Raw genomic sequence first — 19,621 nt, forward strand, 5'->3', positions numbered from 1 at the left:
GACCTGCATATGTTACAAAACTGATTCAGCATAAAGAACCATTTCCCACAGTGATGCAATGATCACCTCTTGCTCTGTAACAACATCCAAACCTGTGATTGTGAAGCAGATCTGAGATAGACATACAGCAACCAGCTCAGAAGGCAGAGGACTAGGTGGAGCGGACTGAGCTGCTCCTGGGACTTCAGCACTGAATGCTTTCCCTTGGCCGCTTACAAACAGATCACAACCGATCACGTTCCACCCAGCGACAACTTCAGCAAGGCTATTTCCCTAAAAAACTTTTCAGAGTCACTGATCCAACAAAATAGCCTCAATGATAAACAGATCACGCACACCCCAACCTCCCATGTCACACTGAACTGAGACTCCCCTAGCTCGGAAGACACAGAGCCGGCTCTACCCACGTGGCCTGGACCAGTAGCGGGGTAACGTGCAGGGCGAGGGAGGGGAAATAAGCCTTACGTCTGCCGTTGGAGGTAGTGTGTAGTGTCATTTCCGGGGAAGCTTGTAACGACCTCAAGCAACAGGAATATCCGGTTCAGGGTTGGGGAGGCTCGGTTGGTATTGTGTAGTTTGTGGTGAGGATGGCGTTGTGGTCTTCCTCCTTACAGGGTCTTGGTTCGGCTGAGGAGGATGAAGAACGGGGATTGACTCTTACATCTATCCAGCGCCTGTCGGAAACGCAGGTACATCTCTCCCCGTACCGCTTGTCATGCCGTTTTCTTTTCTGCTGAGTTTGTACGGGGCTCCGCGTGCTCCTTCCTTCCTCCGGCGGGTGTGTGTGTGTGTTGGGGGTGGGGGTGTGTGTGTGTGTTGAGGGTGGGGGTGTGTGTGTGTGTGGGTGTCTTCGGTTGCACGTGCCAGCGGCGTGGGTTTTCGTTGCTCAACTGAACCTTAGGTGGAAGCACGCGTGACTCCCACTGCTGGGGCATTCTACGTTGCCAGTGCCTGCACCTGTAGGGCTTGTACCTGGTTTCAGCTCTCCGGGTTTTCGGGGAAGGGCTTTTGACTATTAGTTTACAGAAACAACTTACAGAGAGCCGGATATGTTTTGGGCTCATACATGTGTACTTTCTTTGCACTGTGTGGTGTAAAATAGAAAATGAAACCACTGAAGAGGTGTAAAGATGTGAGTCTGAGAAGTGATTAAACTTTTTTTTTCTTAAATAACCAACTGGTGCATTGAGGGTAGGGGTGTAAACAGGCATGCATAAGTGTATGCTTATCCTGGATCTGTTTAGCTATCCTTGGAAGAAAGGACAACTTGTGTAGTAATGTTATAGATAATATTGGAATTTGTCACCAGCCCACTGTCACAGGCAAAACAGTCTCAACTTGTGGAATTTCATTTAATTTAATATATTGCCAACTGATACAAACTCAATTACTGATTCAGGTATTGAGGGGAAAAAACCCCCCACAATTAAACAAACAGGGAAACACCTTTTCTCCCCTCTTCCCCAGGTTCAACTTCAATCAAATGCCTCCCTTCTTCTTAGTCTCAACTCTACCTTGGTTTTGCTGGGTTATGATCTGGTGACAGGTGGCACAAAGGAGGTTGGGGTCATCTGCATAATGGTTTCTGCAGCTCCTTGCTGCTTACTCATTTTCTTTTACACTCTTAGTCATTTTCCTCTGCTCTAGCATGGGTTCCTCCACGGGTTGCAGGCCCTTTGAGAGTGTGCCTACTTCTGCATGGTTTAACCACAGGATGCAGTCCCTTGGGGCATAGCTGCTCTGGCATGAAGTAATTCCTTTCAAGACTGCATCTCCAGCTGGTACCTACATTGTCTCCTTCCATTTCTCCTCCCACCAGCAGCTGCAACTCTTTCTTAAATATGTTTGAGCAGAGGCACCAGGTGTGCCAAGTTTTGGCATGCAATGGATTGTTTACATAATTTTCAGAGCTGGCTGGAACTGTTTATGACTGGCACATAGGAGTACATAGCCTCTTCCTGCACAGGTCACCCCTGCAGCTCCCTGCTACCAAAACCCTTTACTTTATGCCCAATACATTTCACCATTTACCTCTGTGAAACACATATTTAAGAACTGTTTAAACATACATCCATTATAAACTCTACTTTCAATATCATCACAATCTTAATATACATACATTATAAACTCTACATACACTACATACAGCAAATTACTGCTGCTTTCAGCAAATTACTTGGATTGCCAAGGGAATGACAACTGGGTCTATCTGAGTACATGCAACAACATTGGGGTCAGTAGAGAGTGCTTTAGTTGGTTCCCTCCTGTGCAAACCACGCTTCTTCCTATTCCCAAAACCCAAAGCTTTCCTGTCCCATCTGTCCATCTGCAGTGGTTAAGAAAGTCAATCCTGAGGATGGCAGGAGCAGCAGGACCAGTGGCAGCAGGTAGGGGGTACCAATCTTATCTATTCAAACTGAGGCTCCCTTCCACTAGTGCTAGGCATGTCTCTCCTCCAGTTGTTCCATGAATGACTACACTTCATCGCTGCTACACAATGAGGGCAATAAAGTGCGCTCAGTGCCAGTATCCACTAGGGCACCATATTGTTGAGGCAAAGGGGTGCTTGGCCACTCTACCCAGATAGTCCAATACATTCAGTTATCCCCATCCCCTGCCAGGCCAGTGCCCCCACCCCCCCCAGCCAATGCAGTAAATTCAAATCAATTGTCAGAACAGTATGTGGTCCAGAAATGGAGGTAGGGGAAGGCAATGGTTTAACTGAACTCTGACCTCTTCCCTGTTCTTGCAGTTCCTTAGCTCTCAGTGATAGATCTCTAAAGGGCCTTCCATCCTGCTCTGTCATATCCTCTTCCTTTTGTTTCAACAACATCCGTAAGCCCCAGCATGTAGGAGGGGGGTATGCAGAATTACCATTCTTTACTGATGTTTTTCCCTAGGTTAACCATACTACCAGATCCTCAGTATTATCCTTGGCTATGCTACTAATCTTGCACGGTTCTTCTGACATGCTCCCTCCAGTATGGTACATATAGATCACTCCTTGATCAATGAGGCATCCCACCAGGTTATCAGGTGATACCAGAGGGGTGTTAGTAACTGTGTCTAGCCATCAGAGCTTTTGGGCCATGGTGTCAGTGATGACCACCTTTTCAGGGTCCCTCCCTTCTCTCCTGTAAATACACTCCAGCAGCCCAAGCAACTGCAATGGATTACTCCTTTCTTCCCAGACCCTCCATGGGGTTATTTCATTTGCAGGATCAGGTCACTGCTCAGCATCAGCCGATCTCAAAGCCCTCCTCCTTTGCACAGGGCTGAGTTTGCAAGTGGCATAGACCCCAAACTCCCCATAACTCACTCTGCTTCCTTGAGCTATTGGCTGTATCCCAGCAGTTCTGATTTCTCAGCACTCCCTGGGGTGGCAGCTGTAGGTGTCTTGCATTTCTATAATTTCAGTCTGAGTCAAGGACTGCTGAATGCTCACACTCTGGGGAGCAATGCTTCCATTTGCATAGATCTGCTTAAACACTGTAATTTTCAAAGTCACTCCAATTATTTCAATCCCAGGCCGTGCCAGGTCTGGGTGTTGCCTGTATTCTCCACCAATACTTTCATAGGCAAAACACTCTTGACTCAGGGAATTTTGCTTCATGTAATTTATTGCCAATTGACACAAACTTAATTACTGATTCAATATTGAAGGAAGAAAACATAAACCATTAAACACTTAAGGAAACACTTTTCTTCTCCCTTCCCCAGACTCAGCTTCAGTCAAACACCTCTTCTCCCTTCTTCCAAGTTGTTTTTGTCAGGTTACCCTTAGTCCCTAACAGTTCCTTTGATGCGGTGACAGGTGGCACAGAAGGTTGGGGTTGATGTGTAATAGTTTCTTTCTACTGTTCCTTGCTTCTTACTCTGGGTTCTTCCATAGGCTGCAGTCCCTTTCGGGATGTGCCTGCTCTGGCATGGAGCACCTCCTTCCAAGGGTGCATCTCCAGCCATGTCCCTAAGCAATGTCTTTTTCCATGTGTCCCATCCATTTTTCTTCCTCCAGCTGCTGCTTCTCATGTGTTTCTCTGACTGGCTGAAGCTTTGGCATGCGATGGGTTGTTTACATCCGTTTCAGAGCTGGCTGGAACCAGCTGTGACTGGTACAAGGCAGTTCATGGCCTCCTCCCATATAGATCACCCCTGCAACCCACTGCTATGGAAACCCTGCAATTTATACCTAATACACCCACAGTAACAGTTGAGCGTTTTACAAGAGCTGGAGTATAGGAGTTACTCAGACATTCTCACGATTGAAAAATAAACACCGATACAGTGCATTTCTCTGTAGGTGAGAAATCTTCTCTAAATAACTAAATTATAGTCATAGAACAAACTAGGTTGGAAGGGATGTTTGGAGGTCTCAAGTCCAACCCTCTGCTCAAAGCAGGTTGCTCAGGGCCTTGTTCAGCTGAGTTCTGAGTATCTCCACAGACAGAGTTTTCACAACTTCTCTGGGCCCCGGTTTCAGGGTTTGCCCACCATCCTGGAAAAAAACTAACTGGAATTGCCCTTGTTGCAGCTTGTGTCCATTGCCTTTCATCCTGTCCCTGTGCACCTCCGAGAAGAGTCTGACTCCATCTTCTCCACATTCTCCTATTAAGCAGTTGTTGGCAACAATAAGATTCCTCTTGGGTCTTCTCTTGTGAAGGCTGAACAAACCCAGCTCTCTCAGCCTCTCCTCATATATCACATGCTCCAGGCCATGACCATCTTAGTAGCCCTCTGCTGGACCTGTTCCAACATGTCCATGCCTGTCTATCTAGTACTGGGGAACCCAAAAGTGGACATGGCACTTCATGTGTGATCTCACCTGCCAAACAGAGGGGAAGGATCCTTTTTCTGGAACTGCTGGCTACGCTCTTGCTAATACAGCCCAGGATGCAGTTGGCCTTCCATGTTGTAAGGGCACACTGCGGCCTCATGTTCAACTTGTCCGCCAGGACCCCCAGGTCCTTTTCTGCAAAGCCAGTTGGCCACTAGCTTGTACTGTTCCGTGGGGTTATTCGAGATGCAGGACTTGGCATTTGCCCTAGTTGAACTTCATGGGGTCCCTCTCAGCTTATTTCTTCAGCCTATCCAGGTCCCTATAAATTCTAGACTGTCCCTTCAGCATATTGCCCACTCCCCCCAATTTGGTATAATCCACAAGATTGTTGTGTGCACTCCATTCCATTCTCTAGCTTCTTAATAAAGATGTTATACAGTATCAAGCCCTGAGGGATGCCACTGGAAATCAACCAATGGTTGGACTTTATACCACAGGTTTTGGGCATATTTCTACAATAGTCAAATGTATGAATACAGCACGTGACAAAATGTTGAACTGGTCTCAAATCAACTTGAGTGTTTTAATGTGCTAGTTGTGGCTTTCTGCAGTAGATGTACAGGGAATCTTGAGACCAGAGGATATAATTCCACAAGTAGCTCCCATTCACACGCGTGCAGAATCACACAGAGAATGGTTTCGGTTGGAAGGGACCTTAAAGGTCATCTGGTTCCAACCCCCCTGCCGTGAGCAGGGACACCTCCCACTAGACCAGGCTGCTCAAAGCCCCATCCAGCCCGGCCTTCAACACTTCCAGGGAAAGGGCATCCACAACTTCCCTGGGAAACCTGTTCCACTGCCTCATCACCCTCACAGGAAAGAATTTCTTCCTGATATCCAATCTAAATCTACCCTCTTTCAGTTTCAAGCCGTTACCCTGTGTCCTATCGCTCGACTCCCTCATAAAGAGTCCCTCCCCATCCTTCCTGTAGGCCCCCTTTAGGTACTGGAAGGCTGCTATAAGGTCTCCCCGGAGCCTTCTCTTCTCCAGGCTGAACAACCCCAACTCTCTCAGCCTGTCCTCATAGCATAGGTCCTCCAGCCCTCTGGGTCATCTTTGTGGCCCTCTGCTGGACCCGTTCCAACAGGTCGATGTCCTTCTTGTGTTGAGGACTCCAGAGCTGGACACAGTACTCCAGGTGGGGTCTCACCAGAGCGGAGTAGAGGGGCAGAATGACCTCCCTCGACCTGCTGGCCACGCTTCTCCTGATGCAGCCCAGGATGCGGTTGGCTTTCTGGGCTGCAAGCGCGCATTGCTGGGTCATGTTTATCTTCTCATCCACCAGCACCCCCAAGTCCTTCTCCTCAGGGCTGCTCTCAAGCCATTCTCCGCCCAACCTGTATTTGTGCTTGGGATTGCCCTGACCCATGTGCAGGACCTTGCACTTGGCCTGGTTGAACTTCATGAGGTTTGCACGGGCCCACCTCTCAAGCCTGTCCAGGTCCCTCTGGATGGCATCCCTTCCCTCCAGCGTGTCGATCGTGCCACACAGCTTGGTGTCATTGGCAAACTTGCTGAGGGTGCATTCAATCCCACTGTCCATGTCACCAACAAAGATGTTAAACAGCACCGGTCCCAGTACTGACCTCTGAGGAATACCACTCGTCACTGGTTTCCATGTGGACGTTGAGCCGTTGACCACAAGCCTTTGAGTGCAGCCATCCAGCCAGTTCCTTATCCACCGAGTGGTCCATCCATCAAATCCATGCCTTTCCAATTTAGAGACCAGGATGTTGTGCGGGCCAGTGTCAAATGCTTTGCATAAGTCCAGGTAGATGACGTCGGTTGCTCTCCCCTTATCCACCAATGCTGTGGCAACATCCTAGAAGGCCACCAAATTTGTCGGGCACGATTTGCCTTTGGTGAAGCCATGTTGGCTATCACCAATCACCTCCTCATTTTCCATGTGCCTTAGCAGAGATTCCAGGAGGATCTGCTCCATGATCTTGCCAGGCACAGAGATGAGACTGACCGGTCTGTAGTTCCCCGGGTCTTCCTTTTTTCCCCTTTTTGAAAATGGGCATTATGTTTCCTCTTTTCCAGTCAGCAGGGACTTCCCCAGACTGCCATGACTTTTCAAATATAATGGAAAGCAGCTTAGCGACTTCATCTGCCAGCTCCCTCAGGACCCGTGGATGGATTTCATCAGGTCCCATGGACTTGTGCACCTTCAGGTTCCTCAGATGGTCCCGAACCTGATCTTCTCCTACAGTGGGCGGTTCTTCATTCTCATAGACCCTGCCTTTGCCTTCTGCGACTTGGGTGGTGTGGTTGGAGCCCTTGCCGGTGAAGACCGAGGTGAAAAAGTCATTGAGTACCTCAGCCTTCTCCATATCCTGGGTGACCAGGTCTCCTGTCTCCTTCCGGAGAGGGCCCACATCTTCCCTAGTCTTGCCTGATGTACTTATAGAAGTTTTTCTTGTTGTCCTTGATGTCCCTGGCCAGATTTAATTCTGTCTGGGCTTTAGCTTGCCTAACCTGGTCCCTGGCTGCTCAGACAGTTTCTTTGTATTCCTCCCAGGCTACCTGTCCTTGCTTCCACCCTCTGTAGGCCTCCTTTTTGCTTTTGAGCTTGTCCAGGAGCTCCTTGTTCATCCACGCAGGCCTCCTGGCTTTTTTGCCTGACTTCTTTCTTGGCATGCACCGCTCCTGAGCTTGGAGGAGGTGATCCTTGAATACTAACCAGCTCTCTTGGACACCTCTTCCCTCCAGTGCTTTATCCCATGTTACCCTGCCAAGCAGATCCCTGAAGAGGCCAAAGTCTGCTCTCCTGAAGTCCAGGGTAGTGAGCTTGCTGCGTACCCTCCTCGCTGCCTTAAGGATCTTGAATTCTACCATTTCACGATCACTGCAGCCGAGGCTACCCTTGAGCTTGACACTCGCCACCAGCCCCTCCTTGTTGGTAAGGACAAGGTCCAGCATAGTTCCTCTCCTTGTTGGCTTCTGGCTTCGCTACTATTGATAGCCAAGCAAGTTAAACTGGAGCTAGCTACATTTGCTACAAGCACACCTCCAAGTGCAATGCAGGCAAGGGCCAAGAGCCCCAGTCTTTTTCATCTTGATAAACTCACTTATGAGCCAGACCCCTTTACAGTTTTTACTAAAATGTGGCTCTGTAGATGGGAGTAGGAAAATTTTTATACTGACTGTACCCATTTTTTATTGTGGGGGGGGGGAACTATTTTTGCTGAAAATAATATGACCTAAATTCTTTTTATGTATTTGTACTTCATGTTCTGGGCTCCCCGGTTCAAGAGGGACAGGGAACTGCTGGAAAGGGTGCAGCAGAGAGCTACAAAGATGATTAGGGGACTGGAACACCTCTCTTATGAGGAAAGGCTGAGGGATTTGGGTCTCTTCAGTCTGGAAAAAAGACGTCTGAGGGGTGACCTTATCAACACTTATAAATACTTAAAGGGTGGGTGTCAGGAGGATGGGGCCAGGCTCTTTTCAGTGGTGCCTGGGGACAGGACAAGAGGCAATGGGCACAAACTTGAACATAGGAAGTTCCACCTAAACATGAGGAGGAACTTCTTTACCCTGAGGGTGGCAGAGCACTGGAACAGGCTGCCCAGAGAGGTGGTGGAGTCTCCTTCTCTGGAGACATTCAAAACCCACCTGGACGTGTTCCTGTGCAACCTGCTCTAGGTGACCCTGCTCTGGCAGGGGGGTTGGACTAGATGATCTCCAGAGGTCCCTTCCAACCCTATGATTCTATGATATGTACTTCATTTTCCCAAAGCCAGAACATGATCTCTCATAATTCCCCCATGATACATCAAAGAATACTGTAGGTTGGAAGGGACCTCTGGAGATAGGTGTTTACCCGCTGGATGCACCTACTTCTAGCTGTGCCTTCCCCCCTCACTATATAGCTATAAATAGCATAAGTAGGTCATTAGGAAGACTGCATTGTTTATAAGAAGTTGTAATTTTTTTCCAAATTGCAAGTAGTCAGTTGTTCTTTAAAAAGAGATTTGCTGTGATTCTGAAACAAAGTTGGCATGAACGCTTTGATTAATCTGCATTGAAGTTTCCTTCAGATAAACTCTCACAACTTACAGTGTCCTTCCTATCCCTCTACCGAAGATGGTCACCATCACTAACTTCAGAATATTGCACTGGAAGGCTGAGAAGCTATTACACACATTTTATTTCTGACTTCTGGTGGGAGGGCAGAACAGATCATAGAATTATAGAACAGTCCAGGTTGGAAGGGATTTGAAAGATCATCTGGTCCAACCTATTGTGGGAAAGGGAGCCCAGATGAGACTATCTAGCACCCTGTCCAAGTGCATCTTGAAAACCTCCAGTAATGGGGACTCTACCACATTCCTGGGGAGGTTGTACCAGTGATTGATTTTTCTCGCTGTAAAAAATTTATTTCTTATATCGAGATGAAACCTCTCCTAGTGTAACTTGTACCCTTTGCCATTTGTCTTGTCCATGTGGCTCCTTGTGAAGAGAGAGCCTGCATCCTCTTTGTAGCCTGTAGATGGTTTAGAGAAAGAAAAAATTCTTAAATTGCTGAGTTTCTAGTGTACACCTGTAGGCAATATAAATACTGTGATTTAAGAAATCACTTCTGTCTCCTAGCTGTTAGTGACCCTCTCAATATATTTGGTAGAAGGAAAGGGATGCTTATGTTGTGCCTCAACTAATTCATAGCTTAAATTACACTTTCACTGATAGTCCAGGCTAAGATGCTAGGACATGCATTGGATTTACATGGCAAGGTTTTGGTAGTGGGGGGGCTGCAAGAATGGCCTCTGTGAGAAGAGACCAGGGGCTGCCCTCATGTCAGACAGAGCCAGTTCCAGCCAGCTCCAAAAGGGACCCACTGCAGGCCAAAGCTGAGCCAATCAGTGCAGCTGGTGGCACCTCTGTGAAAACATACTTAAGAAAGGGCAAAAAAATACGGTGTAGCAGTTGTGAGAGAGAGGAGCGAGGAAAAAATGTGAGAGAAACAACCCTGAAGACATCAAGGTCAGAGAAGAAAGAGAAGGGGGAGGTGCTCCAGGCACCAGAGCAGCGATTCCCCTGCAACCCGTGGAGATCATGGTGAAGCAGGTTGTCCCCCAGTAACCCATGGAGAGGACCACATGCCAGAGCAGGTATTCCCTGCAGCTCATGGAGAGGACCATGCTGGAGCAGATATCCACACTGCAGCCCATAGATGACACCGCACTGGAGCGGGTGGATGTGCCCTGAAGGAAGCTGCAGCCGGTGGAGAGCCCACACTGGAGCAGGGTCCTGTCAGGAGCTGCAGCTCGTGATGGACCCATGTTTGAGTGGTCTTTTCCTGAAGGACTGCACCCCATGGAACATAACCACACTGGAGCAGTTCTTGAAGAAATGCAGCCCATGGGAAGGACCCCACGCTGGAGCAGGGGAAAAGTGTGAGGAGGAAGGAGCACAGGAGAGGAACTGTTACAGACTGACGCAACCCCCATTCCCCATCCCCCCAGCTTCGTCTCAGGACAGGGAGGAGGAGACAGAAGAGTCAGGAACAATGGAGTGAAGTTGAGCTTGGAAAGGGGGAGGGGAGCGTGTTTTCAGTTTTGTCTTTGTTTCTCACCATCCTACTCTATTTTTAATTGCCAATACATTAAATTAATCTTCTCCAAGTCAAGTCTGTTTTGCCTATGACGGTAATTGGTGAGCGATCTTCCTGTCTTTATCTCTTTCAACTTATTTTTTTCCTCTGTCCTGTTGAGGAGGGGGAGTGAGAGAGTGGCTTGGTGGGCACCGGGCATCCAGCCAAGGTCAATCCACCACAGTAATATTAATCCAACCTGGAAGTTAGGTAGTAATAGTTACTCTATTGTTAGGATTTGACATCATAAAGTAGATGCTTTCTTCTCGGAAGTATGTCTTACAAGTATTCTGCTATTTTGTCTATTGTTAATTTTGCAGAATAAAGATAACCAGAGGGGAGTGAGGAAAATCCTTTCATCTACAAAAGAATTTTATGATATGCAGTCTGGAGATTGTATTACTGGTGGCAATACTTGATCCATGATTCTGTAAATATCTTTCAATTAAGTTTAGAAAGCTTGAAGTAGAAGTTTCCTTTAAAAATAATCTAGCTGCACAGTATCAAGTTTAGTCACTGTTGTGAATATAATGTTGCTTTTAAGATGCCTTCCATCTCAGTGTTCTATTTGGGAGTCAAAGCCTTCCATTTCTATATGCTTCATAAAATCTATCAGTTTTCCTTCCGTAAACAGCATGTTTTGTTTTCTACACAGACCTATGGTCAAGAGATTGAATTAATCTGTCAAAACCAAAAAGAGTTTGTGAAGAGCTCTGTAGAATCCAAATGGAATCTAGCAGAAGCCCAGCAGAAACTTGGTAGTTTAGCACTGCATAATTCAGAATCCATGGATCAGGAATATGCCAAAGCACAGACTGAAGCTTCAGAACTGAGACAGAGAGAGGAAGAGTGGAGAAAAAAAGAAGCAGCGCTAATACAGAGGGAAAGACAGAATCTATGGAATACAGATTCTTTTAGTAAGGAGGTATTTAATAAGGTATGACTTAAAAATGTGTATGAAAACAATTATAGGCCTTTTTTATTCCATTTATTTCTCATCTTGAGTGTTTTCTATATCTAGTATAGTGCTTACTGTAATGTGGTGAATGTTTTTCTTTCTTATTTTGCTCTATTAAAGGGGACATGTTGCATTGATATCACAAATGTGTATGATACTTCTTTAATTGTGAATCAGAACTTATATTTGTCCCTTATAGCAACTGTTGCCAAAACCAAGGTTGAGCAATAGTTCTTCATGCGAAGTTTGCTTCTTTGTCATGCCAAATTCTCACGTTTGAAACATGCACAGTTTGCCTCTAATAACATGAATTTCTTAATACAAATTATTTTAACATAAACTGTCTTCATAGTAAATACTAGTTTTGGTTTTGCCACTTAACTTGAATATGAACTGTTGATGAATCGTTTTTCATAATTCCACTGAGTTAGCTTCATCAGGGCTAGATGATGTAGATGTTTCTCGTTGTTTATAGATCAGTAAGTTCCTACTAGTGTGTAGAACTTTGAGATAGATTATTGCTCAGAAGAAGAATATGATAAGGCATTTTTCACCCTATTATTAATTGGTCGAGCTGTGTTTTGGTAAATAACCTTCTTCGGTACGTTAAGTGCATACATATGTGTTTGCTGGGCTATGCTTAAAACTAGAACGTTGCCCTTTAAGAAGTAATGAATTAAAATAATCCTATAGTTCAAATAAGGTATATGTGGAGATTCTATGATAGTTTTTTCTCATCTTTAGAGTTTTATTAGTCAATATAAAAGAAAAGAAGGAGAAGATGAAGATATATCTAAATCATTTATACAGAAGCATGAACAAAAGATTAGATACTTTGGTAAGTATGTTGCTTCCAACATTTTGCAGTTTAACCTCCTGTAGAATTTGTGTAGGTCTGTTTCTTTTTTTCATCATTATTATTATTGTACAAAATGGATGCTAACAAATGAAACATCTGGCAATGAGAGTATCTAGATTCTTGTTTCTCAGGACAGGAGATGTGGCATCGTAACAAATAACCATTTCAAAGCAAAGGAAACTGTAAATCGCAGAAGCCTGTTGGTTCCTATGATCAATGAGAACTTCTTGAGTCAACATAGAACTGAAAAAGTTTTTCAAGTCATGAAAATTAAAATTCTAGCAACTTTTTCTGCTGTTTCATGGGAAATGATAGGGGTATTAATGGAGATGCAATTCCTGCATGTAAAAGTGCCTGGGACTGTCTGTACCTGCCTCCTATAAATAGCTGGGGTTTTGCTGTCTGTTAGTCCATGAGGGGGGTGAATGATAAAAGGTAAATATCTGCAAAACAGCTGTTCAAACAATGTAGAGATGGAACCGATATTTTATTTTTAAGGATATATTTATATGAGTGATATATATAGAAGGGTAAAACTTTGTATCTAGTACTGGCAAGCAGTAAAATATCACTAATATGTATATTAGGGCAATTAACTCATATGAAGGACAATGGGGGGGGGAGATGATCTCATTGCTTGAATTTTGAGTTCTGACTTTCAACCTACAGCTCTTTCCATGAAGGTAGTTTCATGCTAATTACTACAATTCAGTCTTCTAGTTAACTTTCAACCACTGAGTTGGCTCTCCTGTTTTGACCTTAATGCTTGAACTTGGTTATAAAAATAGCTTTGTATTTCCTAAAACCTAGCAAACCATGTCAGAAGCATATTCATTTTAGACTGTGATTATGTTTTCATTTTTATTTGTCTTACTTGAAAGCACTTAAAGAACTTTTCTGTCAAAATCACTAAATGTAAATCTCCATCCATCAACTTAGTTATACTATCAAATTCTTAACAAATAGGTATAGATACTACTTTGTTACAGTGTATGAAAACCATTTACCTGAGAACCAAAAACCTGTTTTTAACACTGCCAGAGATACAATAAAAATAAGATCTTAATAGTAGCAGCTAACTATATTTCAGTATCTTTACAGTCCAAGCATATGTTATTGGTAATGCTCTTTCAGCATTGGGAGGTGTTTTAAAAACAACAAAAAAAATGAGTTCAGTTTTATTTGCATGCTGTTCTTCTGAGGTAACAATGAAGTGATAAAGACAATGTAGTAGTATGTAAATTTGAATAATGTCTTCACTGCATTAAATCACTTCTCCATATTGAATGTGTTAATTCATGTTGTTGGGTTTTTTTTTAATCAGGTATGCTGGGCAGATGGGATGACAGTCAAAGATTTTTGTCTGACCACCCATATCTTGTATGTGAAGAAACAGCTAAATATCTCATCTTATGGTGTTTTCATCTGGAAGCTGAACAGGTACTAGGAAGACCTTTAAACTGCTTAAAAGTACGTAGTTTCCCACTTACACTACAGAAAAGCCATGCAAATTGACGAGCCATTTAATTACTCTTCTCCCTGTCTTCCCATGTCCATGTTATCTTACTGAAGGAAGCCTCCAAAACACATTAGTGCATTAGATCTAGTCTCAGATAATTAACAGTCCCTTTGCTTCTGTCAGCATCAGTTCTTTTCTCTTCAGGAATCAAATGTAAAGATGTTGCTGAATTTTAGATAGAGTTAAATACTTTTAAAGATATTTTCTGTAATTATGTAATTTCTCTTTTCAGAAAAGAGCTCTGATGGAACAAATAGCACACCAAGCAGTTGTGATGCAGTTTATTATAGAAATGGCCAGAAGCTGTAATGTGGATCCAAGAGGCTGTTTTCGTCTATTTTTCCAAAAAGCCAAAGTAAGTCAGAACTTGTATAACACTGAGAGAAACTCTTGATACGCTTGCCAAGGGATCGGTGTTCTGAAGGAGCTTTCTTCCTGACAGTTGGAGGTTAAATATGTTACTGACTGAATCAAGCTTATGGGGAAGTGTTGTTTTGTTGGCAGTTCGTTCTAGGATGAATGTTTTGTGTAGTTCTGATCTTGAGAATGGAAGTTCCATGGATTCTTGTTAGGCCAGAGGGAAAGCAGAACAGCATGGGAACTACCAGAGCGTGGAATAGTTAAGTGCCACCTAAATTACAGTGGCAAACATGAATGTGTCTTAATGACTGAGTGTCCTATTTTGCTTATAGTTTCTCTCTATGCAGTTCATGGCAGGGCCTAATTTGGAGTCTGTTTCTCTTCAGTCAGTCATAGTTAGCTCTGGAATGCTGAGAGAGGGAGAAGGAGAGAGAGATGTGAGAAGACTGAAGCTGCGGTTTGATGCAGGTTCTATATTAAGTTATACAAGACTGAAGAATCAAGTCATGCTGATCTTAATACTGCCTTAAGGACTTAAGTTGACACTGACTTTTTGATTAATGCTTTGCTTTTGAATTGAGTGCTGCCATGAGTACCTTTTCTCTTAAGGGTATTGGCTTCTGAGATGGAACAAAGGAAGGGTTAAAATTATATTCACAGACCCCAGCCCTCATGGGGGGACTTCAAGCATTCTGATACCTGTTGGAAGGATGACACAGCGGGGCACAAGAAATCCAGGAAGTTCTTGGAATGTGTTGATGACAACTTTCTTCTTCAAATGGTAGAGGAGCCAACAAGGAGAGGAACTATGCTGGACCTTGTCCTTACCAACAAGGAGGGGCTGGTGGCGAGTGTCAAGCTCAAGGGTAGCCTCGGCTGCAGTGATCGTGAAATGGTAGAATTCAAGATCCTTAAGGCAGCGAGGAGGGTACGCAGCAAGCTCACTACCCTGGACTTCAGGAGAGCAGACTTTGGCCTCTTCAGGGATCTGCTTGGCAGGGTAACATGGGATAAAGCACTGGAGGGAAGAGGTGTCCAAGAGAGCTGGTTAGTATTCAAGGATCACCTCCTCCAAGCTCAGGAGCGGTGCATGCCAAGAAAGAAGTCAGGCAAAAAAGCCAGGAGGCCTGCGTGGATGAACAAGGAGCTCCTGGACAAGCTCAAAAGCAAAAAGGAGGCCTACAGAGGGTGGAAGCAAGGACAGGTAGCCTGGGAGGAATACAAAGAAACTGTCTGAGCAGCCAGGGACCAGGTTAGGCAAGCTAAAGCCCAGACAGAATTAAATCTGGCCAGGGACATCAAGGACAACAAGAAAAACTTCTATAAGTACATCAGGCAAGACTAGGGAAGATGTGGGCCCTCTCCGGAAGGAGACAGGAGACCTGGTCACCCAGGATATGGAGAAGGCTGAGGTACTCAATGACTTTTTCACCTCGGTCTTCACCGGCAAGGGCTCCAACCACACCACCCAAGTCGCAGAAGGCAAAGGCAGGGTCTATGAGAATGAAGAACCGCCCACTGTAGGAGAAGATCAGGTTCGGGACCATCTGAGGAACCTGAAGGTGCACAAGTCCATGGGACCTGATGAAATCCATCCACGGGTCCTGAGGGAGCTGGCAGATGAAGTCGCTAAGCTGCTTTCCATTATATTTGAAAAGTCATGGCAGTCTGGGGAAGTCCCTGCTGACTGGAAAAGAGGAAACATAATGCCCATTTTCAAAAAGGGGAAAAAAGGAAGACCCGGGGAACTACAGACCGGTCAGTCTCATCTCTGTGCCTGGCAAGATCATGGAGCAGATCCTCCTGGAATCTCTGCTAAGGCACATGGAAAATGAGGAGGTGATTGGTGATAGCCAACATGGCTTCACCAAAGGCAAATCGTGCCCGACAAATTTGGTGGCCTTCTAGGATGTTGCCACAGCATTGGTGGATAAGGGGAGAGCAACCGACGTCATCTACCTGGACTTATGCAAAGCATTTGACACTGGCCCGCACAACATCCTGGTCTCTAAATTGGAAAGGCATGGATTTGATGGATGGACCACTCGGTGGATAAGGAACTGGCTGGATGGCTGCACTCAAAGGCTTGTGGTCAACGGCTCAACGTCCACATGGAAACCAGTGACGAGTGGTATTCCTCAGAGGTCAGTACTGGGACCGGTGCTGTTTAACATCTTTGTTGGTGACATGGACAGTGGGATTGAATGCACCCTCAGCAAGTTTGCCAATGACACCAAGCTGTGTGGCACGATCGACACGCTGGAGGGAAGGGATGCCATCCAGAGGGACCTGGACAGGCTTGAGAGGTGGGCCCGTGCAAACCTCATGAAGTTCAACCAGGCCAAGTGCAAGGTCCTGCACATGGGTCAGGGCAATCCCAAGCACAAATACAGGTTGGGCGGAGAATGGCTTGAGAGCAGCCCTGAGGAGAAGGACTTGGGGGTGCTGGTGGATGAGAAGATAAACATGACCCAGCAATGCGCGCTTGCAGCCCAGAAAGCCAACCGCATCCTGGGCTGCATCAGGAGAAGCGTGGCCAGCAGGTCGAGGGAGGTCATTCTGCCCCTCTACTCCGCTCTGGTGAGACCCCACCTGGAGTACTGTGTCCAGCTCTGGAGTCCTCAACACAAGAAGGACATCGACCTGTTGGAACGGGTCCAGCAGAGGGCCACAAAGATGACCCAGAGGGCTGGAGGACCTATGCTATGAGGACAGGCTGAGAGAGTTGGGGTTGTTCAGCCTGGAGAAGAGAAGGCTCCGGGGAGACCTTATAGCAGCCTTCCAGTACCTAAAGGGGGCCTACAGGAAGGATGGGGAGGGACTCTTTATGAGGGAGTCGAGCGATAGGACACAGGGTAACGGCTTGAAACTGAAAGAGGGTAGATTTAGATTGGATATCAGGAAGAAATTCTTTCCTGTGAGGGTGATGAGGCAGTGGAACAGGTTTCCCAGGGAAGTTGTGGATGCCCTTTCCCTGGAAGTGTTGAAGGCCGGGCTGGATGGGGCTTTGAGCAGCCTGGTCTAGTGGGAGGTGTCCCTGCTCACGGCAGGGGGGTTGGAACCAGATGACCTTTAAGGTCCCTTCCAACCGAAACCATTCCATGTTTGTTTTGTTCTTACGTGTTCTCAGATGAATGAAGAACTCGGTTCCTATACTCATCAAATGCTAAAGTCTCTTTAAAAGAAAACAAACAAAAACCAGCATACCTGAATCTTCTTTTTAAGCTGACTGGTGCTAATATTGTTATTGACTCGTCCAAACCGTTATCCTTCAATGAATATAATATGCATTACTGCAGGATTTCCTTTTATCAGTATGTATGCTTACAACTAGAAGTAAATCTGTCCGAGATGAAAAATATTTCATTCTTCTCTTTACAGGCAGGGGAAGAAGGCTATTTGGAAGCTTTTAAAACTGAGCTTGAAGCATTCAAATCAAGAGTGAGAATCTGTTCACAGTCTCAAGGCTTTCAAGCCAGTGTATCTACTGGTATTGTAGGACTGGAGTCTTTGTCACAGGTAGGCTTTTTACTTCCAGAAATTAATATAGCAACTCTATTAGTAATAGATTTTTGCTACACTCTTGAGAAGATGTACTTTTTGAGATCTAGGAATAGGCTTCTTTATCCTTGGAGCACTGTCAGTTCTAATGTGCACTATTATCAATATGCAAGAGAGATTGTTTCTCAAATCTCTCACAATTTATAGTGTCAAAAGGCATATGTTAGTTCAGTGCCCTTGAATAATTCTGCTAAATGGAAAACTGCATCGTTAACCTGTTCAGGTACTAGAATTAATTATATGTTAATTAGTTACATGCATTTAGTTACAATATTCTGTAATTAATTACTTTGCATCACAGGAGGTGAAATGAGCTTTCAACTGAAAGTGACTAATCCCATTAATGGAAACCTACAGTTAGTCAAGTCTAAGGAAAATTTACACTGTGTTATGATATTCTGCCCTTGTTTTTATCTTTATCTTGGAACACTGGCATCTTTTGGTTTCTATGTTAGTGATGATCACATCTTGGGCTGAAGAGAAAATTTTAAAGGCTTTTAAAAGCTGGATGTTGGGGAAGGAGACACAATTTAAAGTACTTTGAAATAAATTTGGTCAAGGTACCTGTTTGGTAAGATGTGGTAACTGAACCCTAAGTAAATGCACAATAAGGTGATAGTATGCTAGCTAAATTTAAAGAAGCTTCTTTACGTTCACATTATGATAATGCCGTCTGGGTGGTTTTTTTAAGAAATTATATTTTATTACGAATTTATCTCATCCTAAGACAGACAAAATAAAGAGCTTGACTTAGTTCTTTGTAAGTGTATGTATGTATTGAGATTAAGCTTTCAGTTCTTCATTTGTTGCAGAATGCAAATGATCTACAAGGTTCTATAAACAGAAGTGCCTGCAATTTGAACTCAATGCTACAAAAAGATGAAGAATCCAAAATGATGGACACAGTATAGCACTGTTAAGATTGAGGCAAAGTAGTCTCTTTTTTTATTACAAAGAAAAGAATGTGGCTATTTTCTTGACACATTTTTATGGGTGTTGCACTTTATTTTTGGTGCTTTGAGTGGGGGGGGGGTTGGAGGGAGGGTAATCCAGAAATACCTGTAATAATGGTTGAAAATGTGCTGCTAGGTTTTTGTTTGTCTATGAAGAATGGGGTTCTCATTGCCAAACACGAAACTGGATGTATTTTATGCTACTAAATTTGCCTTTCATGATTTTGGGAATTAAAGTATGAAAAAGGAATTGCACAAATACAATGTTTACAATAAGTGATAGATTTCTGGTGGAATCTGCTATTGTTATTAGATACGGGTATGTCTTATTCTATGAATATTGGAGATCTATGCTATATTGCTGGTATAGCTCTTAAATCTGGTTTTATCATTAATAGCAATAAATCAGTATGACATCAGTACTGCAGATCTGGATGCCATCAATTAAAACACTGGCTCTCTACCTCTTCTAAGAGGATTTAAATATTACATTTTGCTTTCGTAAAAAAATCTTGTGTGTTTTTCCCCTCCCCCCATATAACTAACAATTGCTTACATACGAACTTTGAGTTGTATGGTCACTGAGAAACTTTCTTTTTCATTTTTAAGACTTCTTTCATTTAAATTAACTAATTTTAAAAAACTAATTTTCTAAAGCTAGATCTGTAATGGAGTAAAAAGTATTAGATTAAGAGAACAAAAGAGAACCTTCAGGTACAGTGGGTGGGATGAGACTCTGCTCTCAACAAAAAGCTTTATCACAGTCCAGAGCCAAACACTTGTAAGTCCATACACTGCCAAACTAAAGGTCTTTTTATTAAGTGAATGATTTCTGAAATTATCAACTTAAGAACTGAAAAATAGGAAGATTTTTAAAAGCCTTCTGGTTTAGAATCTTAGGTCCAAATGCTATTCCCAGAACAAGGTTGGTGTCAGAGCCCCTGCAATCTAAAATTTCTACCAAACCTTTCAAACTT

At 44.2% G+C, this 19,621-nt stretch overlaps 1 protein-coding gene across 2 annotated transcripts; it reads left to right on the forward strand.

Annotated features, from left to right (window-relative positions):
* Nucleotides 1-538: 538 nt before the first annotated feature.
* On the forward strand, nucleotides 539-19,071 carry LOC141735574 (hsp90 co-chaperone Cdc37-like 1). 2 transcript variants are annotated; one of them, XM_074568587.1, is made up of 7 exons: nucleotides 539-689; nucleotides 10,755-11,371; nucleotides 12,137-12,230; nucleotides 13,576-13,691; nucleotides 14,003-14,125; nucleotides 17,512-17,649; nucleotides 18,504-19,071. In XM_074568587.1, the coding sequence occupies exons 2-7, from the start codon at nucleotides 10,979-10,981 to the stop codon at nucleotides 18,600-18,602; spliced, it is 963 nt and encodes a 320-aa protein (XP_074424688.1). In that variant the 5' UTR covers nucleotides 539-689; nucleotides 10,755-10,978; the 3' UTR covers nucleotides 18,603-19,071. The 2 variants fall into 2 exon arrangements, with proteins under 2 accessions (XP_074424688.1, XP_074424687.1); XM_074568586.1 differs by having other exon boundaries at nucleotides 11,090-11,371.
* The last annotated feature ends 550 nt before the right edge of the window (nucleotides 19,072-19,621 follow it).

Source organism: Larus michahellis, chromosome W, assembly GCF_964199755.1.
Source record: "Larus michahellis chromosome W, bLarMic1.1, whole genome shotgun sequence".
NCBI classification, from domain to species: Eukaryota; Metazoa; Chordata; class Aves; order Charadriiformes; family Laridae; genus Larus; species Larus michahellis.